The sequence below is a fragment of the Pleurodeles waltl genome, chromosome 4_1, assembly GCF_031143425.1.
Source record: "Pleurodeles waltl isolate 20211129_DDA chromosome 4_1, aPleWal1.hap1.20221129, whole genome shotgun sequence".
Taxonomy (NCBI): Eukaryota; Metazoa; Chordata; class Amphibia; order Caudata; family Salamandridae; genus Pleurodeles; species Pleurodeles waltl.
Window position 1 is genome coordinate 156,359,152 of NC_090442.1, and position 27,775 is coordinate 156,386,926.

The 27,775-nt window shown below is 44.2% G+C and overlaps 1 protein-coding gene across 1 annotated transcript in view; it reads left to right on the forward strand.

Annotated features, from left to right (window-relative positions):
* The window catches only part of NUP205 (nucleoporin 205), a 525,888-nt gene that overhangs the window by 51,708 nt on the left and 446,405 nt on the right, over positions 1 to 27,775 (forward strand). Inside the window, exons 3-6 of the mRNA XM_069227955.1 lie at positions 12,362 to 12,533; positions 16,238 to 16,382; positions 16,485 to 16,644; positions 27,038 to 27,266. Of these exons, the coding sequence (XP_069084056.1) occupies positions 12,362 to 12,533; positions 16,238 to 16,382; positions 16,485 to 16,644; positions 27,038 to 27,266 (706 nt within the window). The remainder of the gene's footprint in view (positions 1 to 12,361; positions 12,534 to 16,237; positions 16,383 to 16,484; positions 16,645 to 27,037; positions 27,267 to 27,775) is intronic.

Below are 27,775 nucleotides of genomic sequence, written 5' to 3' on the forward strand. Positions count from 1 at the left end.
ATATTACATGTAAAATTTGAACCTGTGGTTCTTAAAATAAACTAAGAAAAGATATTTTTCTATACAAAAACCTATTGGCTGGATTTGTCTCTGAGTGTGTGTACCTCATTTATTGTCTGTGTATGTACAACAAATGCTTAACACTACTCCTTGGATAAGCCTACTGCTCGACCACACTACCACAAAATAGAGCATTAGTATTATCTCTTTTTGCCACTATCTTACCTCTAAGGGGAACCCTTGGACTCTGTGCATGCTATTCCTTACTTTGAAATAGCACATACAGAGCCAACTTCCTACACTTTGGCACTGCTGTTTTCAGTTTTGGCTTTTGCTAAGGCAGCTCTGAAAACTGGGCTTGCCAGCTTTGCTTTGATTTTCATTAGGTTTCACTAGCACACAGTGGGATTAGGTGTAATGTCTCACAGTAGGGGTACACTTATCTTTTTGGAAGATCACTGGCAGGAAAGCAGACGGAAATAAATGTGAGGGTATGGCAGTGGATATCAAATGTCCGCAACATGGAGAAGCAGGAAGTAAGGGTGTTAGACCTACTTTTGATATAATCTTGACCTCTACTAGGTTGACTCTGCTCACTCAGTTGAGTATGAGAGGGCCAAGGATGGATTGCAAGGGGATATAAGATTACAATGGATTGCAAGGGGATATAAGATTACAAGGGCACGGGTTAGGTATGGTAAGCTTTGAACTGGTACTTTGAGAGAGGTACCTCATTTTAGTAGGCCTGCCGTTGATGCTCTTAGGAGTTCAAATAACCCCTTGCGATAAACAAACACATGGTTAGAAAGCTAACCCCTTAGCAGTAATCATACCCCTCATTCTCTGCTACCCAGGATACTGTAGACTACAACATCTGCCAACATATCTGAAAAGGAGTTTCAGTCATAAACGTTTGTGTATACACTTAGCTCACAGTTTAATAAAAATGTTCATTTTCATTTACAACCTTATTATGTAATGTTTGTTCAGTATATTATAGTGGAAATTTGTCTCAATATTCATTTGGAAGAAACTAAAATTATGCAGTTTTTAGAACTTTAAATCCACATATTACTCCAGTTCAAATTGAGAATACTACTGGTTCCTAGATTAGTAACTTAAACCAAGCAACTGTAACCAATAGCTGTCTCTCAGTGGAAAACCGGTGTTTAGATTCCTGAATTTTCATTTAAAATATGAATACATGCTGGCCCTTTTAATCTTCTTCTTTTTTTTTTTTTTTTTTTAAATTGTATTTATGCTTTGAATATTTCACATACAAACATGCAATTGCAGTCATGTACAATATGTATTGACAGATGTTACAAAAATATGAGACACAGAACATTTAGTCTCTGCAATCCAGCACGGAGATCTCAACCCGCTCATGATACTAAAGGAACCAGCCCGCATTCGCAAAACTCCAAGGCCCCTCGCTTCCTGTCACACAGGGTCACCCGCCTCTAGCTCACCCGTTTCCTTACCAATCAAATACTGCTTATAGATATTCCAGTGTTTTGCAGGTCTATTTGTTGGGGGGAGCAATTCACTGTAGTTGTCTGTTTTGTGTATTACAGTACACCATGTCTCTGTGCCAGTCTTCCACTGTCGTGACTGCAATCCTACCTCGTGGCGATGCGTCTCTTAGCCAGCAGGAGCCCAATTGCTAGCAACTTTCGAAATGTTTTCGGTAGATGCCTATCCCAACCCAGTAGCGCTGTTATCGGTTCACAGTCTAGTTGTTCTTCCGCTATTGCTTCCAGTTCGCAAGACACTGCACGCCAGAAGCGCCGCACTCCGTCGCAGGCCCAGGACATATGCAATAAACCAGCCTGTTCTACACCGCACCTAGGGCAACTTGCAGTGTCTCTTAGTCCATATCTATGGGTCTAAGGGGGGTGTAATATACTCTGTTTAAGTACTTAAAGTGTATTAGGCGATGTCTGCCGTTCAGGAGATCGCACGTGTTATGGAGCAGCAGTAGCATCACTGGCCATCTGTTATCTGTACCCCTAGCTCCCTTTGCCACTCCAGTCGCGCCGCCACTAGCTCATGAACACGCGTCTTCTGTATTTGCATATGTAAACAGGAGACCAGTCGCCTAGGCTGGTCATTCAGTACCACTACGGAGATAGCCTGTACATCAGGGAGCTCTTGCATATAATCTCCTAATAGTGCAGCCATCACATGTCTCACTCTGTGATACTGATACCGAAGCAGCGCAGTAGGCTCAGCAACTTGACTCTATCGAGTCCCATTTCTTCATGATGCCTTTCGCAAATAGTTCCCTGATAGTACGGATGCCCAGTGTGTTCATAGCCTATATTAATTTCAGATCCCGCCATAGTTCGAACCAAGCACACCAGTACAATGACACATGTGGAGTGTACCATAGGACCAGTCCCTGCCGGTGCAGGAGCTCGTGCCAGGCCCGTGTGACTGAGTTCAAAGACGCAAACACTTTAGAGCGTCTACTCGGGGTGTGGAATATTTTGCTCTGCAATGGGACTGGGGAGGCCAATGCGCGCTCTATTTTTAAAAACGGGGTCTCACTAGCACCATGAAACCAAACCTGTGCTACCGCAGCATGTGCAACCATAATATAGATCTCCAGGTCTGGTTCTCTGAGACCCCCCAGCTCATATGGGAGAGTCAGAGTGCACCATTTCACTTGCGGCTGCTTACCTGCCCAGGCTAGTCTAATGAACAATACTCTCAGTGCATAGGTTTCAGCAGCAACATCGGGATGTTCTGGAAAAGGAACAAAAATCGAGGAAGCACCACCATTTTCATGAGCGCTATGCAGCATACCAAGGACGATGGAAGCCTGATCCATCTCTACACCTCCCCGGTTAGCTTCTGAAGTGCGGCGTAGAAATTGTCGACTGCTACTACCTTAGGGTCTGTGTGTACCTTAATACCCAGATATCTCACTGACTCCACCTCTCACAGGAGAGGGAATCCCACATCAACCTGTGTTGTCACCAGTGTCAAGGGGAACATAATAGACTTGCCCCAATCGACCTTGAGCCCAGAAAACGCACTGTATCCCGTAATTTCACGGAGGATTGGAGCAACGTTACGTTGTGGATCGTCTATATATCAAATAGCGTGTCATCCTCGTACGTTGAGATCACAAGTGTTTAATTATGAAAACGAAGACCGCAGTGTCCGTGGTACTCTTGGGCACATGCCAGTTGTTCCGCCACCAGCGCATATAACAAGGGGGGAAGCGGACACCCCTGTCTAGTGCCTCTAGTAATCTGAAAAGCCTCTGTTACCACCCCATTGATGTGAAGCCTGGCCGATGGCTCCCCATACAATGTGGACACCAGGTGCAAAAAGATGTCCCCCAAACCAAGCCGTTGTAAGACTGCCTACATGAAGCACCACTCCACTGAATCAAACGCCTTCTCGCCGTCTAAAAAAAACTGCCACAGCTTTTAGTTTTGGGTTGATATTCAGTATTGTACCAAAAAGTGTATGGAGATTCATAGTCAGGCTGCTGCCCAGAACGAACCTCCCTGCCCTGACTGAATGAACCTTGGCTAGACGGTCTGCTAAAATCTTGGCATAGATCTTGACATCTACATTTAGTAGTGACACCGGACGGTAGGATGAACATTGCTCTGGTGGTTTCCCTGGCTTAAGCAATGTGATTAGCATTGCTTCTCGCATCGATGGGGTCATAAGCCCCTCTTCCACCATTTCCTCATAGACTTCTTTTATTTGTGGGAGCAACAAGTTTTTGTAGGCTTTGTAGAAACGTACTGTCAGTCCATCAGGGCCTGGAGTCTTACCCTCTGCCATTCCCCCCAGCGCTTCCTCCATCTCTCCCAAAGTCAAGGGAGCCATAAGGGTTTCCCTATCCGCATCTGTTAGCCACGGCAAAGTAATGTGTGTAAGATAGTCCAGCAGTGCTTCAGAATCCGGAGCTGCCCTGGAGGTGTATAAAGATTGATAATATTCACGAAATCTGGCCCCTGTATGTTCTGGATATCTAAGTTCACCATCATCCTCTGCCTGCACTGTTATGATTACGCTTTTTTCTCGATTGGGACAGACCAAATTTGCTAGTACCGAGCCAGGTCTTTCAGTCTCTCCGTATGCTCGGGTGATAGAATATTTTCCTAAATGCTGAATTTCCGCGAGGGCTGTGTCTTGAAACTCCTGTAATATAGCGTGCATTTGCCCCAATATTTGTGTGTCTGCAGTGCTCTGGTGGGTCTGGTCTAGCTGCGCTAGCTCCCGCTCTAACAGCCGCTAACGACCCCAATCGATTTAAAAACCCCCGCATGTTTGGCTATGGTGATCCCACGGATGTAGACCTTAAATGTCTCCCACACTACACCTATGCTGGCCACTGAACCTTTATTGATCTGAAAGAAGTCTTTAATCGCTGTTGCTAGTTCATCCTGTAAAACAGAGTCCAGCAAAGAGTATGGGGGTAATCTCCACGAGAACGGTGGAATCGACGCTGCACCCAAGGTCATCAATAGGAGGACTGGGGAATGGTCGGAATATGTTCTAGGCCAAGGAACATCAGAAAGTAGTCTGCCCAGCAGACTCCTGGAGACCAGCCACAAATCTATGCGTGTGTACAGGTTGTGTGCAGCTGAGTAGTGTGTATATCCACCTCCCTTTGGGTGCCTGTCTCGCCAAATATCCACCAACTCCAGCTCGGAAGCCAAGTCCATTACCGCTCTAGCCGCAGCTGTCGGTTTACGGATCCCTCCCCCTGATCTGTCTAGTGTAGGGTCCATTGTGCAGTTAAAATCCCCACACCAGAGTTATGGAAGACCCCCCCCCCCACGAGCCAGCCTTAACAGCCAGATCATGATAGAATTGGGTGTCATCAAAGTTCAGACCATATATGCTCACCAGTAAAAAAGGACACAGCACTCTTGCCACACTGTGCCGCAATATACCGCTCTCCTGGGTCTACTGCCACCTCTCGGAGGGTGATGGCAGAAATCTTATAGGCCCAAATCGATATTCCCCTAGTGTGTGAAGTGAAATCCGCTGCCAGGAACTGTCCCTGCATCCCCCTAGGGGTGAGCATAGGGCTATCTGGAGCCAGGAGTGTCTCCTGTAAAATAGCAATGTCTACTTTGTATCTATGTAGGTATGCCACTATCTTGCGCACCTTCTGAGCATTATTGAGACCTCGCACCTTCAACGTAACCATTCGGATCTCACGAGTGCCCTTATGTTATCCGGATTTGGGTAAGTATGTGTCATCCGTTACAGTAGGACCCCAATGCCGTGTCCACCTCACCCCAGTCATGAATCTGCAATCACACTATACCAAGCACAAATAAGAATGCGAGCAATAACCCCCCAACATCTCCCTCAGACCTTTCCCCCCCCACCCAGAGTAGGCAGTATCGCAACACGTCTGTCTGTTTACTTCCCCTAAAAACATGTTCCCACCCTCCCCAACGGGTTCTACCTCTCTAAGGACTATAAGTGGTGCGCACACGCAGGTGGATGTTGCCCAGTCACTTCGTATTACACTTGCTTGCCAGCCACCTACACATTGTCACCGAACCTATATGTTACATGTATACTTAGTAGAAAACACACAGTCCTCTTATCTCTTTCTTTAAAGAATACTGTAAAATAATCTACAGCTCCAGTTTCCACCAACAGAATGCCAGCCCCGGAACTCTGCAGTACAGTGTAGTCAATTATGGAGATCAGGGCAGCGGAGTTGGCTGCTACATTAGTGGCATAGATACGCCCCCAGGGCTGTAAATATATAGTTAGTGGTCCACCTCTAACGGGCTATAACTCTATATCATCCATACTGCAGTTTCCTTTACCTGCCACCCCGCGTTTCCCAAACTGATCTAGTTTTTTGTGATTGTGAAAAATAGCAAGCTCCCATCTACTTCTACTTTCAATTTAGCTGGGTACAGCATTCTATATTCCAAGTGTAGGTCTCTCAATTGTTTCTTCCCAGCAGTGAACTGCCTCCTGTAACTGCATTGTGAAATCCGGGTACAACAAGATTGTCATGCCTTCATATTGCAAAGTTTTCAGTTCCCTGGCGCAGCGTAAGGCCGCGTTGCGGTTCTCTAAAGTTCAACAGTCTCGCTATAAAAGGTCGAGGGGGAGCCCCGGAGGCGGGTGGGTCACCAAGGATCGATGAGCCCTCTCCACGTCAAAAAGATCAGAGAAGGTGGCAAGTCCCAGCAACTGCATCAGTAGACGCTTGATGAAGCCCTCCATGTTGTCAATCGCGGTACACTCCGCGACTCCCACTACACATAAATTGACACTAAATTAACCTGTGCTTAACCCAGGGACTGCTTGGCACAAAAGCAGTCAGACTTAACTTGGAGGCAATGTGTAAAGTATTTATGTATCATTTAAACAGTAATAAAGTGAAAAAACAAGAAAAATCCCACACCAATTTAGAAGCATACAGTGAAATGTAATAAACTGATGCCAAAATGGCAAACATCCAATCAGTAGACTCGGTGTTATGAATGTTTAGATTTTAAAGTGAAAAATTCTGCCTAAAAGATCAGAGCCAACCATGGACATCTAGTCACATGAAACCGGGCCAAAGTTGAAAGTTGGCTAACTGCAATGGAGCGCAGTTCGGATACTCAAAGTTGAATAGGCCCTGTCTCCGCTTAGGTTTTTTTAAAGACATGTCTGAGAAGGTGAAAATTCAGCAAGGCAAGGCAACCAGTGGTATCCAAGAAGGAGGTCTCATCTTCGAGGACTGTGTGGACGAGGTTGGGGTGAAAATGTTGTCTCTTCGGACTTAGTCACTTTTTTTTTTTAGAAGTCGTAATCTCTAGAGGGACAAAAATGCACTTTGGCTTTCGAGAGCTCGTGAGGCCTGATACCCTTCTTCAAGGAGCCACTGAGCAGGTTTGCTGCTACATAGAAAACGCAGTGGAAGCTACCACAAAGTCAGGCTGACTGGCACCTACGTTTTGGATTTAGGCTATCTGGGTACCTTTAGCACCACTTGCATGGGTCAAGGACTGGGGACGCACCAGTTGGTGGGTCAGGACTCATTCAGGCTTCCGTCCAAGTGTGGATTGCAGATGGTTCGAACATTTTCTGTCCCTGAGGCTCTAATCAGGATGCCAGCCAACTAGCCCTTGAAGTTACTTTGGAAGTCTTGAGGTCAAGCAGAGAAACAGGTCTCAAGTAGAAGAGCAGCCCTCTGAGGGAACAAGGGAGCTTCAGGCAGCAAGGAAGTCCTCTTATGTACATAGCAGAACATAGCCAGCAGGGCTTTCCTAAGACTCCTTCCATAGATCCAGAAGTGAACTGAAGAGTGGATCTGAGGGTCCTATTTTTAGGTCGAGCCTAGCGGTGCACAAGCACTGCTCTTGACTTTTTTTTTTTTTTTTGTGGGCTTTAACCACGCCCATCACTTTCATTCGTTCCTGGGCCTGCCTTTCAAAATTCCCTTGATTTCCTAGGTAAATGCTTTGTTTGTCCAGCTTTTAGAATGCTTTGTTACGCCTTGGAGACTGAGCCTGTTACAGGCATTATTGCACGATCAGCCATATACTTGAGTGTGTGCTCATTACTTTTTTCTTTTGTCTTTTCTACTTCGCGCTCCATGCCGCTTTGAAGTTTCCTATATCGCGAACTAGATGAGAGGTATTGCAGCGCTTTGCACACTGTTACCAAATGTGAGTTATTAAAATTTTTATTTTGTCTCTCCCCTTCGTGCTCCACGGCAGCCATGGCAGTTTGAAATGCAAACTCGATCGGAGGTATTGGAGAGCTTCGCATAAACACTAGTTAAGCCACATTGTTACCAAATCTCAGTCATTTAAATTTGCAACCCCATTCCTAATTTCCTCCCAGGTTTACGAGTTGGAAAATAAACAAACTGTAGCCATTTAGGCAGAACAAACACAGAAATCCTCATAGCGGCTCTCCCAGCACAGTGGGAGGAGCTGATAATACAATATTCACTGCACTCAGGAAAACTTGCTGTATAATGCTGTGCGAGGCATTCCTTTTACATAACATTGTGCTCATAACTTAGCCTATGATGGCCCTAGGACAATGGGACCACCACTAAACCGTTCAGCACAACACACTCTTTCGGTCTAGGTCATCTCTATCTCCCTCCCTTCCCCCCCACCCCAGGTTAGTTTGTTCCCACCATTTAGTGTATTTTTAAACTCTCATGGCTGAAACTTTAGTTTTATAGCTGGGAGTAGTTTGTGTTTTAGTGGCCTTGTTTGTAATAAAATTCTAGTAGACCTGCTAGTAGGCTTGAAAATGTGTAAGGTACTATGCCTTTTAGGGGCTACATATATGGTTACACTACATTACTTTCTGCCATTCAGTTTTCATGTGGGTATGCCCTCTAGGGGCTGACTGTATGGTTACATGACCGTGTTGCTTCCAAATGCTGTTTTTGTTGCGGTGCCCTCTAGGGGCTGCTTTGAGCATTACAGTCTAATGCCAAAAGTTTATTTCTGATAAATATTTTTACTGGGTTTACATGAAGATTGTATATCTTTTATTAATCACACCTTATTGCAATTACGATCATGATCCAGGCCAATGTAAAATCCTTATCAAACTATGACTGTTTGAATACTCTTGTATTTCTGGGTGACCTTTCTAGTTTATTTCTCTCTTATTTCTCTTGTTACTTCTCCATGGCTCTTGTGTCTTTTTTGAGGGGGAGAGGTGGAGTATTGTGCTAGCCAACCAGCAACTCTGATGATGGGGTGATGAAAGTGGTGTTCTATTGGAATTAGCATGGCAGATTTAAATTAGGATGCTAAATGGCAGCACTTTCATTTTGTGCTGCAGATGGAGGAAGAAGGTAAATGGAAGTGGTTTAGTTATATTTAGGGCCAGTGGAGTTATGTGGCTGGAAAAGAACAAATTGAGCCAGGGTTAACCAATTTGTGCGGGAAATGCAATATCTGTTGCATTGCTTGCTATACCTGCTGTTAGCTTTATAGTGGAAGAAACATTTTGAGGTCTACATCCTCCCCCAAACAGTCTAGAATTTCCTGCCTCGCTGCCCTGGTCCCAGGCTGTCTGCAGGCAAAATGGGCTAGTGTGAAGTTATTTGAGTGTGAGCTGAGGCAGTCTCTTTGAAGTGGAAGTGGGGCTGTGTACAGCTCTGCTCCCCCTCTGCTATGTGACAATCTTAGTATAATACACAAAGGCCAACTACACATAATCATGTGACCCAGGAAACAGACTGCAGACAACAAATGGTTAGGACGAGAAAGTGCCAATTTTCTAAAAGTGGTATTTACAGGAGTGTGACTTAGTCTGACTTTATCAATAAAGATGAGTTTAAATTACAATCCCTTTAACACAAAACCTGACATTTCTACCTGCTCCCAAACCAAAGTTAACACCTGATAAATTTATTAAGGTAACCCAATGCTCTCCAATGGGAGAGATAGGCCTCACAGTAGTGAAATACGAATGTGTCCGTTTTTCCACTGCCAGGGCATGTACAACTTAAAAGTATGTGTCCTACTTTTTTAATACAATCCACCCTGCCCTATGGGCCTGTTTCGGGCCTTCCTTCGGTGTGACTTGTATGTAATAAAAATTGAGTTTTAGGCTTGGCAAAAGATTTATTTTATCAAGTTGAATTGGCAGTTTAAAGCTGCAATGGCAAACCTGTAACATGTTTTAAGGGGCTAATTAAGTGGGTGGCTCTCAAGTGCTGCAAGCCCTCTAGTAGCATTCAATTTACTTGCCTTGAATATATGGTGCACCCCTTTACTAGGGACTTTTGAGTAAATTAAATATGCTAATCAGGTGTGAGACAATTTTGCCATATCTTAGGGAGTGAGCACAATCGCTTTAGCACTGGTTAGCATGGGTAAAGTGCACAAAGGCTTAAGGCCAGCAGAAGAGGAGGGGAGAAAGCATACAGTTTGGAGGGAAGACCACCCAAGGCTGACAAGTCGAACACCTCTTCACCTTCTGACATTTTCCTCCTTATCGCAAACTTTCTTGAACAACTTATCTTACAAAATTTGTTTCCCAAAATGCTAAGTATTAAAGGTAACATTTAAAAAGTCTGTAGCGAAGTGGGCACTTTAGGCTTGGAAGGACTCTATCAATGTCTGGATTTCAGGTTTATAATGCATATCAGCACCATTTCTGTCATTGATTATTTTATGTGAATATCTTGAATATCTGGTATTAAGTTTTATAGCATCCCAAGTATAACTACTATAGTAGTACCTGCCTACATTTCTGTATAAATAAATACTTACTGCCATTGCCAGTTGCATGAAACAATAATCCTGCTAGTGACTTTGGTCCTGCGTACTACTACTTTACTTCACAAAGATGGCAGAAGGATCAAAAATGCACCAAGGACTAGACCAAGAAGAACAATTGGGCATATGTGCCTGCCCCCCTGAAAAGGGCACCCATGCATGTTGTGAGCTTAACATTGAGGATGAGTGCGTTTGAGCAACAAAAAGTATGTTTATTATTAGGTGCATGAAATCTGAGCAAGTAAACCTATAAGGTTTTCTGTTCAAATGTGATCTAGTTTGGACCTATTTCTGAGACTTTATAAAGCAGGAGTCTCCAACATAGGCCCAAGAGGGTCATTTCCATGCCAAACTTTTGAGGATAACCACGTATCATTAATAGAACAAATTGAAATAGTAGTTAATCTGAACTTCATGCATGGGTCCGACTCTCCTGAACCTATATTCAACACTTTAACTGTAAAGGTATATTTGTTTACAGTTGTTTTTACATTAGAATACAAATAAGTCACGTTGCCAGAGGTGGCAGCAGAAAAGGTTTACTTAACGATGTTTGTTTAGTTTCATTTCCCATTGATTTGGAAGGTGGGCCTTAAGTTTTCAGGTGAGGTATGTTCTTGAGTCAATTACTCTGTTGCTCTACGTCTCTGTTTAAAAGTTCAAACAAGTGATGCCAAAAAGGAAATCTGCCATCAGTGATGAAAGTTGATGGAATTAACTGCTTGAAAGGACGTAAGAATTCAGTGAATGTCAAACAGGCTTCCAAGTGATACAGTGATGTAATTTTTACTGACCTGTGTCACATTAGAGGCATAACCCTTTGATAGTAAAGACACCATTTAAAAATGTTTTAAAGCTATAACTCAACCTTAATAGCTAACTGATCTATAATTATGTATAGTGTTTTGGGGTTGACTTGACATTGCAGCTTTCTGCATTATCTACTGTTAGCAATCATTTAAAAATATAAATTGTGGGCTTTGGTTCCCAAATTGGATTTTTCTCTTTCATCTAATGCTGGAATCGTTATGCTTCACGTGGAGTGGTAGTATTAATGCATAGAGGAGTAATTAAATCTCAAGAGTCACTAACACATCACTTCACATCACTTATCTCATAGGTGCTTTGTATACAGAAAGCTGCAGTTTGATTGTAGGTCTCCTCTTCAAACTGATTTTAGCAGAAGACCACTTGTGTGCTATACAAAAAAACATCACAGTGGGCTTAGATGAGGCCTGCTCTTTACTCTAGTTTTCTTGCTCCTTTTTTCAATAGCGTCCCCTCCTATCCTTCGATCGTATCACCTCTGAAGCATACACTATTTACCATACTTTTGATTAGATACCTTGTTTTCGTCCAGCGCTCACATTCAGGGGACTACTTTTTCTTTTTTCAACGTTCCATGAGAGTGACATATTCTCTAGCCCTCGCTCTATTTTGCTGCTTCCCCCAAAACACTACGCCCCAGGCGATACTTGTTGCTCCCTCCACCTCGATAACCTCAACCATTCATATATATATATATTTTTTTAATCTGCCGGCATACCCATCCTTAAACTTCACCTATTGCTCCCTTGCCCACTTCCTGTCACTTCCTCCCATCTGCTACTCTGTTGCTTCCAGGCTCTCGCTGTCCTTTAAAATATGTATATATATATATTTTTTTTTTCAGAACCTGACAGCTGCCAGTTGCTGCCAGGCCACTCTGCATTGCAAAAAGCACTTTAGTGCGAGTAAAATATTTTTATTTATTGATTCAAGTTGGAGCGGTAAATTTTAAGAAAATAAATAAATAAATAGGGCCCAGCATCATTCCAAAGGGCGCACATGCATGGTGATATGACATCCAAAAGGCGTGCACACATGGTGACACAGCGTCGGCAAAAGGCATTGGCAAAGCCCATAGGTCAAAAAGGCAAGGTTCTTGGCGTTGCCAATGCTTGTTTTACTGCAGCAGGCATGTAAAAAAATATTTTAATTAGGACTTGGACTGCAAGCCCAACCTATTGGCTTTTGCCAGTGCTTGTTATTATTGTGTTCATTCTTGTGTTACTGCCACTTTCAACTCTCATTGTTTTCCCTTTAACCCTCCTTCCCTTTTTCAGCCAAAGAACGCCCAGCAGCATGAAAAGGTACAGAAAGCCAGCACTGAGGGGATCGCCATCCAGGGACAGCAGGGCACCCGCCTGCTCCCAGAGCAGCTCATTAAAGAGGCCTTCATCCTGAGCGACCTTTTTGACATGGGAGAGTTGGCAGCAGTGGAGCTTCTCCTCACCGGTATGCAAACTCTGGGATCCAGGTGTGGGACATGCAAGATGGGACCTTTGAAGGGGGTCCTAGTGAGGGGGATCTCGGCTGAATTTTATCAGGGCAGCAGTGTAACTTCTTGTTACCCAAATAAGTCCTGTGTGTGTTTATGTGCAAGTGTTTGTTAAATGACTGCCTATTTATTCATGTATTTTAAGTCTTTATTTAGTACAGATCTGTGCTTTACAGGCAACCAGTGTGGACGGTGACAGACTTGAGCTTTGCATTGAATCAACGAAGGAAGTGTAGTCCGAAGAGATGTGTGTTTTTTTTTTTTAAGTCTGTTGAGAAAAAAGAATATTAAGTTCTAGCCTTTTATAGTTGAGTTCCACAGACTAGGGCTAGGCACGATAATGCTGGTGGTGTTTTGGTTGTAGTGATTGGGGAGTTCTGAATTAGACAATCTCGCATTTCATTGTTTGCCTCTGACTTTGAATTAATTTCAAGTACAGAGGTAGGGTGGTGTTGATTGCTTTGTGTGATGCATGCATTCTTGAATTCAAATCTTGTTCGAACAGTAGCCTTTGAAGTTGCTGTAGGAAGTAGGAGCACATTTCATTTCAGGTACAGTGTCTTAGAGTTTGCCAAGGGCCATGAACACGTGAATGGCTTACCTTATGGTACTAGATAGCATGTTACAATATCTTTCTCGCACCATTATTGAGTATGAAGAGGTGCCATGTCTCCCAAACGTTGAAGCATTGCATGGTGTATGATGCTTCCTCAGTTTGTTTTTACAGCCTCCAACTATGTTATGAGTAGAGCCACTACTCTCAACTATTGAATCCCAAGTGTAGATATTTGCTATCTTTGAATTACTCCTTCTTCTTCTACCTGCTCTTCCTCTTTTTACATTTGTATCAACTTTTCTGCATGCTTCCATGGAGACTTTTTGGACACTCGTCTCCAGGACATACAAGTTGTAGCTAGAACAGAAGTACAGGACTTTTGTCAAAGAACTTCTGTTCCAGAGCTGTAACCTACCAACATATACTGTTGTGATATTAGCAGGCTGGAAGACGTTTATTTCCCAGTTTTCTTCTCCCTTCCCCCTTGACAAAGAAAGGCAGCCTATGGATGCTTCCATGGTTGCACTGAATGTACGACTGGTCACAGTAGGAGTCTTTGGATCATCTCTTGGAGTAGTAAGCCTACGGGCAAAGTTGTTCTTAGTCACATTGTTTAATTTACTAGAGAACAACGAGCACCACACTGGCTTTTAGTACTTTCATGAATTCATAAGTAATGTTTACTCTAGCTACTGAAATGCAACCAGAAGTTATTTAAGTGTGGTTTGCAAACCACTGGTAATCGTTACTAGATTTGGTGAAAGTTTCTTCGCCTGTCTTTACAATTTCTTTAGTTGGTATTTTGAGTAGTGCTGGTTTAATCGGTCATCTTCCAAAAGCTGTAGGGGCTAGGGTAAGCAGTTTAAACAAAGCTCTTCATTCAAGTTGGAAGCATTGTTAGACTTGAAGCGCTACTGAAAAAGGATCTCTGACATGGGTTCCTGTTATCTGCTGCGCTGCCGTATTTTCAGTCATTTGGAACCATGTCTACTTATATATGGAATATGAGTTGTAGATCATTGCAACTACAAGGTAATTACAGAGAAGGTAAATGCTCACTGTCTTCAGAGGTTAAGCAGTAACGCTTCAGTGTCCTCCTGGGTAGTGATAACATGGTCAACAGTGCAAACCACCACAGCCTTATGTAATAAAATCAGGCCGTTGACTCTCTTTATATAACCTGCCTGTTGCAAATTGCCTGGTAGTGTAGAAAAAATGGTCCAAATGGCCCTTTTGGACTAAAAAGCAACTTTTACCGAATTTGTTTCTACCCAGTGATCAGCTGGCTCTTGATACTAAGGGCCAGATGTAGCAAAGAGTTTTCCCATTCTGTGTCAATGGGAAAATGTGTTCGTACATATGGCCCTAAGTGTTCTTTACATTAACTTTCTCAAGCGGGACAGATATGAAACTAGGCAATGACTGTCAGAGTACAGTGGGTTTAGGTGGTTCTTTTGAGGAGCAGGGTTACAACCACTTTTATATTTCATTTGGGATTATGATTGTGGACCTGGTAACTTGCTAATACGCTCTACAGAAGATGCGGTTTACTGTTTGGCGTTCAGATACTGGTTTCTCTGATTCTAGCTGAATTCAGTGCTGGAACGAAACCATATCAACATTAATGCCAGTGACATTCTTCTGCTGAATTCCCTGAACATTTGTTGCATAGATCATGCCCCTCTGAGCCCCCTCAACTTGCCAGGTATTTCTACAGTGGTGGAAGATTTCTTTTTTCTCCCTCGTTGCAATAGGTTTACAACTGTACAACAAAGTTCAGGGTGGTTCTGAATAGTTCCCTTTTGGGAGCTCCCTTCACCCACAAAGATGAGGGCATTAGCACGTGCCTTTAAAGGTTTCCTGACCCTTGTAGGTTTAAAGCAGAATACTATTCTTAAACAAGGAGCCATGAAGAATACTTTAGGGAAGAGTTTGCACTACAGGATGAGTAGACTAATAAATGAATTAAATGAATGGGAGGCTTGAGGGTGGCTGATTCTGGTTGACGGATTGGTCCTTTAGTTGTCTGTAGTTTAATCATGTTTTTTATATTGATTAATTGGTATAGTTAGGGATTCAGTTGTTCGATTCAATATTATTCAGCATTTTTGTGCTAAGTGGCTAGAATATGTGCATTCTAAAATGTCAGCTCATGTCTGTGCTCAGTTCTTACAGGTCTTGCAAGTGACTGTCACCTGTGAATTCTGTGGTCTTAGGACCCTCCACCCTCGTTGTCAGTATTCTATTATTTGTATCTTCTTTTGTTTTTCTTGTGCTCCCTACACTGGCCCAACTCTTCTTGCACTTGTTTGTTTAGCATCATGCATTCTTAAGGGTTTGACCCATTGGCAGTCTCTCACCTACTTGACTTCTCCTTTCTTGCACATGCAGCTTTTTCTTTCAAGCATTAGTGTATTTTCATCTGTTTGTGATGCCTTGTTTACAAAGCACTAAGCTCCAATCTCTTTGTAGATTTTAAGCAGCAGAAAATTCAGGAAGCTGAGAAGTTTCTGAGCAGAAAAACAGCTCCATTTGTATGCGTTCATCGTGTCTTGCAGTAGAGACACCTACCCATGAAGCACATCAGTTTCCCATGTTTTTTTTAAATAATCAGTCCAACCTTTGTGAATTATCCTTTTAGTTTTGTAGAATTATATACGAGTTTTCAATCCTTTCATCTGACCCTATTGAAGCGAGAGAAAATAGCTTAAAGAAGTGTAGATAATAAAACCTGAGTATTTCTTAAGGAAAGTTTTTTTTTATGAAATGTAAATGGCTACCACTTCATTAAAATACAGCTGGAATAATTTTAACAGGTTACTGTTTGACTAATTTGTCGAAAGACTAATAGGAAAAATGTTTAAGTGGAGAGGCTGTTGAGAAGGTGGTCCTTTCAAACTGTATTAAAGCATTTCTCTTCTGCTGCCATCTAAGAAAGTGAGAATTGCAAAAGATGAAGCTGTGGATAAAAAAAGTATGTCACTTGCAGGATGTCAGCAGTTAGGGTTAGGGTAGCGGTTCGACTGTATTTGAATGTGTCCCTGTCCTATCTGTAGTTGATGTTCTCTTGTGGTTCACGGCGTTAAGATGACTTCTTTTATTAAGGCGAGCACCAGCTGCCGCACTTCCCAGGCTTAACGCGAGGCTTGGTGGCCGTCCTCCTCTACTGGGATGGGAAAAGATGCATCGCCAGTGCCCTCCATACCCTTATCCAGTCACGCCGAGGGAAGACCTGGACGCTGGAGCTCAGGTACTTTGAGAGGTGGTGCTTGTGTGCTGTGAGAACACTAAGAACAGATGACGTTTCTGGTTGGGCTTCTGTGACACCGCCTCTTTTCCCTTGGATTTGTAGTGCAGAGTTGGTGTCCATGACCACACGTTTCACGGATGAGCTGATGGAGCAGGGCCTAACTGGGAAGATCCTGGCTCTGGTTTCACAAATTGACTTGACTTGTGAGTTTGAGAGGCTCCAACGAGGGCGTGGCCTCGGCAATGAAAAACATCGCAAGGAGGTATGAGAGCCCGGGCCCTTATATTAGAGGGTCAGTCTTCTGGAATGAAAAAACACTGGGAGCGTACAGCAAATTTTCAACTCTGATAGACTGTTAAAGTGGCGCGGGTTGGGCTGGGTCGACCATTGCTAAATACAGTCTAACCTTCAGTAGAGAAGGGTGGGACTGAAAAGCTTACACATCTATCCTTCCTTACATCCTTGTATAATTGTATTATGTTGTTCAAAGGAGAAAGTTTACAAAGTTGTATATATGCGCAGAAGTTTACAATTTCTACTTCTGCTTTTTATCTCTGCAAAATGGTTATGACAGTTTTTGGGTATTGTGCAGGGCAGAGCAATCTCCCTGGGTTTTAGAGCAAACAACGAAACTAGACCAGTTAACTCTGGGGATGGACTTTTCAGTTTCTCTGTGTTATTTTGTCCCATTTGCAACATACTATTGACCTGTTGGAGTATGCCCAATAGGGTTTGTCACCCCACTTATTGACCAGCATGATGCACAAATGGAGTGAGTTTAAGTAATGAAAAATGCTATTTTGAATTGCTTGTTGAGAAAGAAGCCTGGGGCATACCTATCGGTTATCCACACTTTAAATGGCGATCAGCCGCAGGTTCGAGGCCAGGACCTTTGCAGGGTAAACCATCCGCTTTTTCTTTGGAAAATTAACACCCGCTGAGGAACTGCTGCCTTATAAACACAAAGTTCTGAAAATGGTCTTTAGTGAAAGTTAATTATTTCCCTGCAGTATCCAATAGATGAGTTTGATGAATATCCTATTCCACTTGAAACCGAGGCAAGTCAATTCTCTAACTTGAATTAAAGATGCACGTGGAAAAAGAAGCGGGTCTTGACCAGTTAATCTCTGTCCCGAAGTCCTAAAAAACGATTTAAAACCTTTTATCTGCGTTACGTTTTGCTTTGCTAACTGAAAAAGACATTCAAAGTTAGAGTACACTTTGTGTAACGTGCCAGTTCGCTTTATGTAATAAATACATGTGTAACATTATGTCCCATTTCTTTAGGCCTATGCATTGTTAGTAGAACAGCAGTTTGGTTGTCTTTTTAGCTCTTTCTTACAGCTTTTAGGACATTTTACTCACTGTACCTTAACGTTTGGTCGTATTCTATTACGATCTGTTTGGTAAAGTTCTTTAGGTTAATGGTAAAGTTATTTAGGTTAATGAAATGTCTCTGTAATTGGTACATTGAGTGAAGCCGCCGACACACGTTTGCAGGGACAAAATGAGGTCTGGTGTCTATACCTATGGCCATATACCCATTGCAACACATTCTCCACTTTGTTTCCTATGACACCCCCCTGTAGATTAACCATGGCACACAGAGTGCAGCCTTATCTGGGCCACTTTTTAAGAACCTTATTTGCAAATGCAGTTGTTCAACCTTTGATTGGTTGTGTGATTTGATCACTCTTATTGTGTTCAGTCTTTCTGATTCGCATAGACCTGTGGAAGCACACACTGTTGCCATGAAGATTTAACTCCCAAGTTGTCTTTTACGTTACTTACCTCCTAAGCTCCAATATCGTTTGTGCTATGCACGTGTGTGTCTGTGACCATGTATGTAGAATGAATACTTGTTTTTTCAACTGAAAATATAAAGCACTGCTGAAAATCCCTTATCTACATTTTTAGAGTGGTTCTCTTTAGCCTCTTGGTGCTGTGTATGTAATTGTCCATGTAATCTCTGCATTGTTTCATTTAATTTAGTATCCTATTCTGATAAACCTGTGATTATTTAAGTTTTTCATTGTGTATCCCACAGGGGATATATTAAATATAACTTGAAAGTGTTATTTTAGTAATGAAATTCAAGTCTGCTGGATTCTTTATTTGTAACCTTTTAGTTCTTTATATCCAAGATTATTGATTTTTAACAATGTTAATGACAAACAGTATGGCCAATTCCACACGTCTACACAGTATGCATCATCCCAATATATATTTATAAAGTCCCAACATTCGACCCATGATATTCCCTCTACCTGCCCCAGATCTTCTCATGTTTTCAGGGGCAGCCCTATGTCTTGTAAATCGGCTGATCCTGCTGGGCACACCAGTCTTCCCTCCCTTCTCCACTCTACCATTGAAGGAGGCTAAGGGGAGTTACATTGCGAGCAATGCCCTGTTTGGTGACTGTAGGAAGCTGGCTATCTATACAGTGTATCAATGTAAGGGGTCGCTATGCAGATAGTCCACGGAGACCCTAATTGGCTGAGAGGGGTTAAAATTATAACCATAAAAGCTCTCTTTTGTGGGAGTGTGGGTGAGCAGCTAGACGTGTTAGAGGACAGTGTTAAGAATTTATAGCACACAGAGCCAATAAGCGAGATACAAACTCAATAAAGAAATCCAACACCAGTTCATAAAAATAACACTTATTTTGATGTGAATTTAGATGCCAAGATCATCAGGCTCGGGTAAGTACTGCTCGAGATATGAATTATTATAATTTTGAAAAATCGACAGTGCAATTTCTGGGGCGGTAATATTATCCTACGGGTAAAAACAAGTACTACATTCGGGCACTTATCAGCGACTTACAGGACTGTTCTTCAGGACTCAAGGTGAGAATGGGGCAAGGTCCAAGGCCACACCAACAGGTCACCTCGGTGCGCTCAGGGGGCCGGGTGCTGAGGTGTTATTGCGTTGGTTGCCATTTTACTTCAGTCGAAATCAGTCTGGTTGGAAAGAGTCTACAAGCAGGGACTGAGGGAACCAGTCCCGGGGACGATCCTTGAAATGCTCAGGGAGGCAGGGATACCATTGGTCAACCTCTCCATCCTGTGGGGGGGGGGGGGCGGGGGTTATCAGGTGCAGTGGTGTCTTCTGGCATCTGGTTTGTGTGCTAGATTTAGTCGTGGTTGTGTGGGGGGCTTGCAGAAAGAGGCTGCAGGTTGCGACTGGAAGTCCTGTCTGGCTAAACCCAAGGATGGGCACGGCTCTTGTGGGTCTCAGGACCCCATGGGCACCGTTGCCTCACTCAGACTCGGGCTGTGGGTCGTGGGTGCAGTGGCACTTTGAGGTGTTAAGTGGCAGCAGTACGGACACATTCTTTGTTAGGGTTTTGCAGAAGGTGGGAGTGGGGGAAGCAGGTCAGCTGGGTTACTCTTGATGTTGGTCTCAATGCCCCTAATGTTCCTTGACGTGCAGATTGGTTTTCCTCGGCGTTGGTGCCCGGACTGGACAAAACAAGCCTTTGCTGCTGCAAGGGGTCTGGTACTCTGGGTGTTGGTGCTGCGCAGCTCTGGTCGGTCCTGGCATTCCCACACTTTGAGGGAGGATGGAACTGACCAGTAGGAGCACGGTGACCTCTTCCTGGGTGGCTGCTCCATCGGTTATCTCGATGCACAGCATGATGGTGAACCAGACCTTGTTTCTTTGATGCCTCCGGCTGTAGGGGAGTAGCTGCTCTACTGTAAGGGAGATTCTTCTCTGGAGATTGGCGAAGCACTGGCAGCCCTTCAGGTTTCTTGGTGTCTGCACAACGGCAGGTCGAGTCTGTTTCTTCCATGATTGTTGGCGGCAGCAGGCAGGCTGGCAGGGTTGGTGCTAAGTCAGTCGCTGGTCCTTGGTTCTCGGGTCAGCACTCTTCTTTGGCCACTCCTTTTCTTTGTCCATCGAAATCTGAAGTCCTGATATTGGGGGGGGTCCCCTAAATACTCAATTTAGGGGTCTTACGGGGAGTGAAGTGTAGTAGCCAATGGGCTAGTTAACCCTGCGGTCTCTAAACCCCCTCGATGAGCACTTCCTTTGGGGTGTAGGCTTCACCCTGTCCTAGAATTCCTAATTCCACCACACACAAGATGGTGTAGTTCCTAACTTTTTGTTCAATTCAGGCTGGTCACTCTAGAGATCTGTCCAGCCTGGCAGTGCAACACGACTCCTGCCTGTCCTTGTGCCAAATGGGCCTCAGGGCAGGTGGTTGCCTCTCGCAGGTCTGGGGGAAGCTGGGGGGGGGGGTCAAATACCAAGGGCGGCAGTGACTTTGAAGTCCCTGGCCTTGGGATGCAGATTTACTAACCATCCTGTTGGCAGAGGTGATAACACCTCCTGCCAGAGCAGACACTGTTTCTAACCTCGGAGAGTAGAGGCTGTCACCTCCAGGGGGTCAGACACTCTTCTGCAGTGGCAGGCTGGTTGTTACCATTCAGCCAGCACACCAGATGACTAGTAGGTTTTCCATGCAGCCATCATCTAGCTGGGTCACTCGTGCTGACTAGTGTCCAGTTTATCCTTTAAAATGGCTGCCCGGCCACTTGCAATGTCTAAGAATAGAACTACACATCACAGGGGCATACCTGCTCACGCAGATATGTCCTCACATGTATTATAATGCACCCTGCCTTAGGGCTCTTAAGACCTACTGTAGGGGTGACTTAAATATAATGCATGCAGTGAATTTGGCATGGCACAGAATGAGTGTGCAGTGTCATGTCTTCCCTCAGAGTTTGTGCACTGACATGCAGTCTGCGATGACAGACTGTGTGCATTTTTGTGTTTGGGTTCCTTAGGATGGCATATGATATGCCGGAGCCCTTGGGGACCCTCTTTAGTACCCATGCCCTAGGTACCAGAGGTACCATTTACTAGGAACTTACAGGAGTGCTAATTTGAAACGATTAGACATACCTTGCATTTAAGGAAAGAGCACTGGCACTAAGGTCTCTTTAGTAGGCCTCAGTGCACTGCCAGTCGAAAACCAGCATTTAGTAGTTCTAGAAGAGGTCACAAAGGTGGGGGGGCATTTCCAAAAAAGCCCAGTTTCCTATAGTCACCATTGTTGCTACCGCAGTAAAGATCTGTTAAGTACTCTGTCCCATAACCTCTTCCAAAAAGCCCAGCTGGGCCACCAGGGAGGTAAGGTCAATCTGGCACCCCAGAGAGCTTCTCTTCCAAAAGGGGGCCAGCCTTGGACAGTCAGATCACGTGGAAGAAGTCGGCTTCCGCTAGAGAGCGTTGTGCACACTGGCTCTGGGAGGCCCTGTCCACTCAGTAAAGTCACTAGGGAGCCACATACGTAAGATGTAGATAGTTAAGTTGAATCATGGGAAAGTGCGGGGAGATAGCCATCTCCCTGGGGCCATTCTGGTCTCGCACCAGTCATTGTCGTCAAGGTCTCCCATTTATGTTTCCCACTAAACCCGCAAGGAAGCGATCTGGATGAGAGCGAGCGATAAAGCCTAGAGTTGGCTCCTTTGCCTTGTCTCCCCATTAGGGTATTAGCTTCAAGGAATTTGTGTACCTGATGGAATGTATGCTAATAGAGCATGGTGTACATACAGGTACTGATGAAACTGAATGCTGGAGAGCTGGTAGCACTCCTGCATTTCCTGAAATGACAGTAGGGTCTCACCTCACCAAACATCCCCAGGATGAGTTATTCCGATTCTGTCTGACCTCCCAAAACCCTGTAGGCCGGCAGCATGGGGCAAATATCTACCCTGTCACTGCAGTGTCATCCTAGGAAGTTTGCGTTCCCACCTGATGAATTGAAGCACTGCCTTCCAGCACAGCAGGTCACCTGTGCACAGTCTGGGAGTGTTTGGGGGGTTCCATAAATCAGTCCCAGGAGCCCGTCAAGGCCCAGCAGACTCCATTCCTCCTGGTAGGGACCTCCCACCCCTGTTAAACCATTCATTAATCATCGTGATCTGCGCAGCTAAGTAGTAGTCATAAGGTCTCATTCGTATTCCTCCATCATATGGGTCTCCTTGCCCAGAGAAAGGTGGCAACCTGTGATGTAGGGGCCTGAAACCATTTCAAAGGGATCAATTTGAAGGAGTTCAAAAAGATGCACAGAAAACGTGGCAGAATCATTTTGAGCAGGGCTTCTCGCCCCAAGGGATTCAAGGGCAGTTGCCCCAGTGATTCAGCTTTCTAGTCACCTTGACTGTAAGGGGGTCAGGTTAAACCTCCGAGCTAATTCCGGGAGATGGGAGATGTGGACACTCGGGTATTTGAAGGATAGGTGGACTTGCAGGATTGCAGCACTCCAGGAAAACCTGTGTCTCCATCAGTTAGCACCAATAGGGTTTTAGATTTGTTGACGCCAAGTCTATAGTCCTCTCCTTATACACCCAGAATCTCCAAGCACCATGGGCCAGAGGACTTTGGGTTTTCGAGGAATAGCAAGATATCATCAGCGTGTAGTGCTATACGCTCCTCCGATTCCCCACTTCCCAGGACCATCCCTGCATCTGAGCATCACAGCGAATAAGACTAGCCAGTGCCTCAGTTGCCAGAGCAAATAGAAGTGGGGAGTATTGGACAGCCCTGACTGGGGCCCCTACAGGTGGTGAATGGCGGCGAGAGGACTCCAATTACCCGATCTTGGGCGGTGGGATTAGCCCAGAAATAAGGCCCAGGCCAAGCCTTCAGCGTTTTGTCCAAGAAAGACCAATTGGTATCAAAGGCCTCGTCAAAGTCTGTCAGGAGCAGGGCTTTGAGGTTGGTGATGCGTTGTGCCTGAGAGAGGGCCACATGGACTCGCTGAATACAGTGTTGGGTGCTCCTATTCGGCATTGAACCTCCATTGAGTTGGATGGATGAGATAGGGCAGGGATACTCAGTACGGCCCGGGGGCTGCATGCGGCCCTCCTGACCTTTAATTGCGGCCCCCTCGTGAGCAGCAGCTGTTCACTTGACAAAGCAGAAAAACTCTGAAAGCTGTGAAATGGGAATACTTTATATACACATTAACTAAGTGGCCTAGACAACTTATTTTTAGGAACACATTTTGTTTTAAAGATATCTTGCACTAGACATGTAAGAACACGATAAACTGTCAGCAAACTTCAAAAAAGTGTTTAAATGCATGAGCGTTTTACCCTACTTTGCGCCCCCCCTTGTGCCCACCTTCCATCGGCCCCCCTACTCTCGGCTTATTGGCATCAGTGCGGCCCTCGGGCATGCCACAGACAGTGTTTTGTGGCCCCTGAGGAAATGTTTGCGAGTACCCATGAGATAGGGTAAAGATTGTGTGAGTCAAGTAGCCAGGACTATCTCAAATAATTTAACATCCATTATTAATAAGGGAGATAGGCCTGTACGAGAAACATCGGTCCAGGGGCTGGCCCACCTTAGGGACCACTTACAATAGTTGCTGTGTCTAACTCCTGAGGAACCAACCTACATTTTACTTAAAATAAATTGAAACAATGATTTAGCAGGTCTGTCCTCTTAAAGCAGCCTTATGTGTTTGCAAAACTGCGGACATACTGCAGGTGCAGCCATGAAAGTATGCTAAGAACATGGACTCTGGGAATAACCTCTGCTTTCATGAGTTTGAACCTTGATCTTGTCTCAAGTCTGTAAGATCAAACGGCAGGTCAGTGACATCAATCTTTCTAGTGGAAAAATTCTCACTCTGCTAGAGCCTGCTATATGTTTATTTTTTCGCACACTTTGACGTTTTTGAAACATTTTTTAATTGAAAGTTTTCAACATATAAAGAATACTGGGGTGAGAATACAAAATTGAAGTACAACAGAGTACACAACATTTCCTGTATAACGTAAGCGGAACATATCGTCTAGTGTAGTTAGTCTTCAGTGCACATCAACAGTAGTGGTGGGCACAATTAGACACCTTAATCAGGATTAGCAAGAGTCTTCTGTGGCTATTATACAGTAAAAACGGAGAGGAAGGAGAGAGGTGTATGGGTAGCAGTGTTTGCAGTGGGTATGATGTAATATATTCTATACCACCAGCAAGATGACTGATTGCAAGCTCTTGTGGCCTAACGCCTCAGCGGGCAGCCCATCACTGGCTTCGAGGACTCCTCATTAACAACTCCAGACTTCCTCTGACATGGCCATGCAGTTTCGCACCACATCAGACTGATTCAGCAGCATTACATAACCCAAGACTCTTGTACAGGCACCACACCGGAGACACCTGGCGGAGCTCTGAGACCATTCATCTCGCCTGTTCAAAGCTCCACACTCCTTTGAATTGAGCATTAACAAACCTGTTTGGACTGATTGAGTGCAGACCCATCTAAATTCTGTAATTTGCATTCTCATGTTATATGAATGGAGGCATACATGCAAAACTTTGTTCATAATCCTAGTTTGAGAGGGACAAATGTGGATGAATTTCTGTCCATTATATAAAAGCATGCATTGCAATTATGAATTCCAACTATGAGAGGAGGGACAATCGGAGAAATCTATTTACTTGCTGGATCGAGCATTCTATTGGTGTCCAGTCTCAAAGCAGTGTTACTGTATGTTGACCCTTCACAAGATCTGTTGTAGACTCCATTGAGGATACTGGGTGTGCTCATTGACCTTTAGGATTTCCGAGTCCCCCACGGTGGAGTGCATCAATTCAGAGCACGTTTCCCAGGGCCAAACGGTCTGTTTGTCAATCTTACCTGCTCTTGTGGAGTGGAGTTTGAGTCCCCAGGTCCCCTTCTGCAGCTCGCTGTGCTCCGACAGTAAGAAGTTGTGGCTGACATTCTTGCCCCTCTTCCAATGCGATTAGTGTCTCCTGGGATCTGGGGGCAGGTTTCCGATGCTCTGGGACAAGGAAGTTGAAGTTGTTGCTGTCACTCACCACGGTTCATGGCCCATGTGTTTACACAGCTGCACGTGTGGTCAAGGTGACTACCCTCTTACTCCTTCATGGCCCTTCCTTCTTAAACGCAGGTATTGTTGCAGCAGCACATATAGGGCGAGGCTGCTCTGTCCACTGTGGCACCCACCTGGTATATGGAGGTTGTGGATGGCACAAAAGTTAACAGCCCTCTTTGGGTCATAACGCTGTATCATGCAACAGCCCTCTGTCTCTCTCAGTGAATTTGCCAAGAGCAGTAACCCTTATTCTATAGTGACGGCCCGTTACCTTGTAAGTAGGGGGGGGGTTTGCAGACTTTTACACACGGTATGGCAGCCTGATCGGTGTGGCAGTTGTGTGGAACCAGAATCTCATACTTTTGCTCCCAAGATCCTCTCAACGGATCCCCACTAGACCTTGCGATCTCATTCATCTCACAGGGCCCAGTGGTCTTGAGTCAGGCAGAAGCTGGTGCTGCTACACCTTCCAGACTAGTGTTTGTGATCTTGCTGGGTGAGGAGTGGATGTGTGGATGTCTCCTCACCCAGAATGGGAGACTGCCATACCCTTAGCCCTCTGTCCTGGTTACTCTATGGTGAGTCATTAATTATTTTTAGAAGCTTCTGTATAACAATCAAGAAATATATTTAGGTGGCCCTCTGGATTGCCTCTTTTCTTAGCCCTCCTTAAGTGCACTATTTTCTCCAAGTAAGAAATCCCTTCTAAGGGGAATTGATTGGAGTTATCAGTCTTTGTATACCAATGCCATTTATCCACATTTTAACAGCATTCTTTTACCATACTCATACATATATAAGCTATGGTCTTTATAGGTGATGTGGGGATGTCGTCCTCATTTCCTCACATCACACAGCGCGCTGAGTAAACAGAACTCACTTGGAGGGCAGGAAATGTGTAGTGCTTACTTGTTTTCGACACTGTTCACTTGCTAAAATGTATTACACTAGGTATTCCTCTAGACCCAAGCCCAAGACATGGCTCACTTAAGAAGTGAAACAAAAAAGAAAAGGACAGTATAGATGTGCCAGGAAGAAACACAAATCAATATTTTGTAGACGCACGAGGTTCCACCATGCAAATTTGCCATCTCAGCAACCAACTTGTGGGATTCTTGTTGTGGATGGACTTGGATCTGTGCTCAGATCAACGTTTATTTCCTTAATTCATACCCACTGCACACAAGACATGTAAAACCCTTAATTCTTATCCCCCACCGTTATATACATTATTTAAATATTTCCTTGGTCATATTCTTTTGTTTCACTGCTCAATATAGTGAAGCCATACTGGCAAGGCATGCCTATCACTGATGCTGCTTCCTCTTGGGTTGAGTAGATTTTTTTTCCTGAAAGGTACGGAGGAATGGTGATTTTGTCGTAGGGACTCTTGCACTTGTAGTCATTGGTGACTCTCGTACTAGGAGTCCTTTGTCCAATTGCCTTCGAAGGAATCGCTAAGTTTCTCTCTATCTTAGTGTTTGACATGTGGAGTAGTATACATGTGTCTTTAAAGCCTGGCCTGGCCTAGCCTAGACTTGGTTGCACCAAGCCACCTTTAATTTGAAGGCATGGACTGTATGCTGCACAAAAGTGCTTTGGTTTCTGGACCAGTGGCCAGCTATCTCAAAAATATGGAGCAAGATAAATTTCACTACTGATCACAGTGAGTCATACTTTTTTATTCATATTTAAATAAAATAAAAGGACTTGCAGTACTTGTTTGTTTACTCCTACAGTACAGAAAACTAGAAAAGTTAACGTTTCCTATTTCTTTTAAAATGTATTTTGTAGGTTGCAGATCTAGTGAAGGAATGTCGTCAGACATTGGCAGAAAGTCTGTTTGCGTGGACCTGCCAGTCACCATTGAGCAAGGATGACACACTGCTGCTAATTGGCTACCTGGAGAAAGTGAATGTGGAAGCGGATGGTTCATTGGATGCTGTTAACTTGTCTCTCCTCATGGCTCTTCTCTACTGCTTTGATGTCAGTTTTCTGGAGCAGTGCACGGAAGATAGAGAAGGTAATATTGATACCTGTCTATCGACCAGTCTTGATGCTTCAAGTTTATCTTGTATAAGATTAGCTTGATAAGCCATTGTAGGCATTTCTTATTTTGTAGAGCACCTTTTGTTCTTAAAATCTTTGCAATTTGGGTTGAATATATATCGTGCTTGTGAGGCCTTCCTCTGAGAATTTAAGGCAATGTGACTCTACTGATGCTACTGGGCATTGGTTGTAACAATTAATATTGTTTAACAATGATTCCCTGGGACCACAATACTGTCATACTCCCACTGGATGATCAGTTACTCATGATGTTGAAAACCAGAAGCGCCAAGCACTTTCTGGGCTTATGTTTCCACCCCGAATATGATGGTAGTACCTTTTGTGCTAAGAACAATACTAGAGCTTAAATTGAACCCCGTAGCCCTATGTTTTTTTTTTTAAGAGGGAAGGGATCTGCTGGTATGGCTCTGTAAACTCTGGCAGTGCTCAGGCCGAAGGTTAAGTGTTCTCTTCAGTTTATCT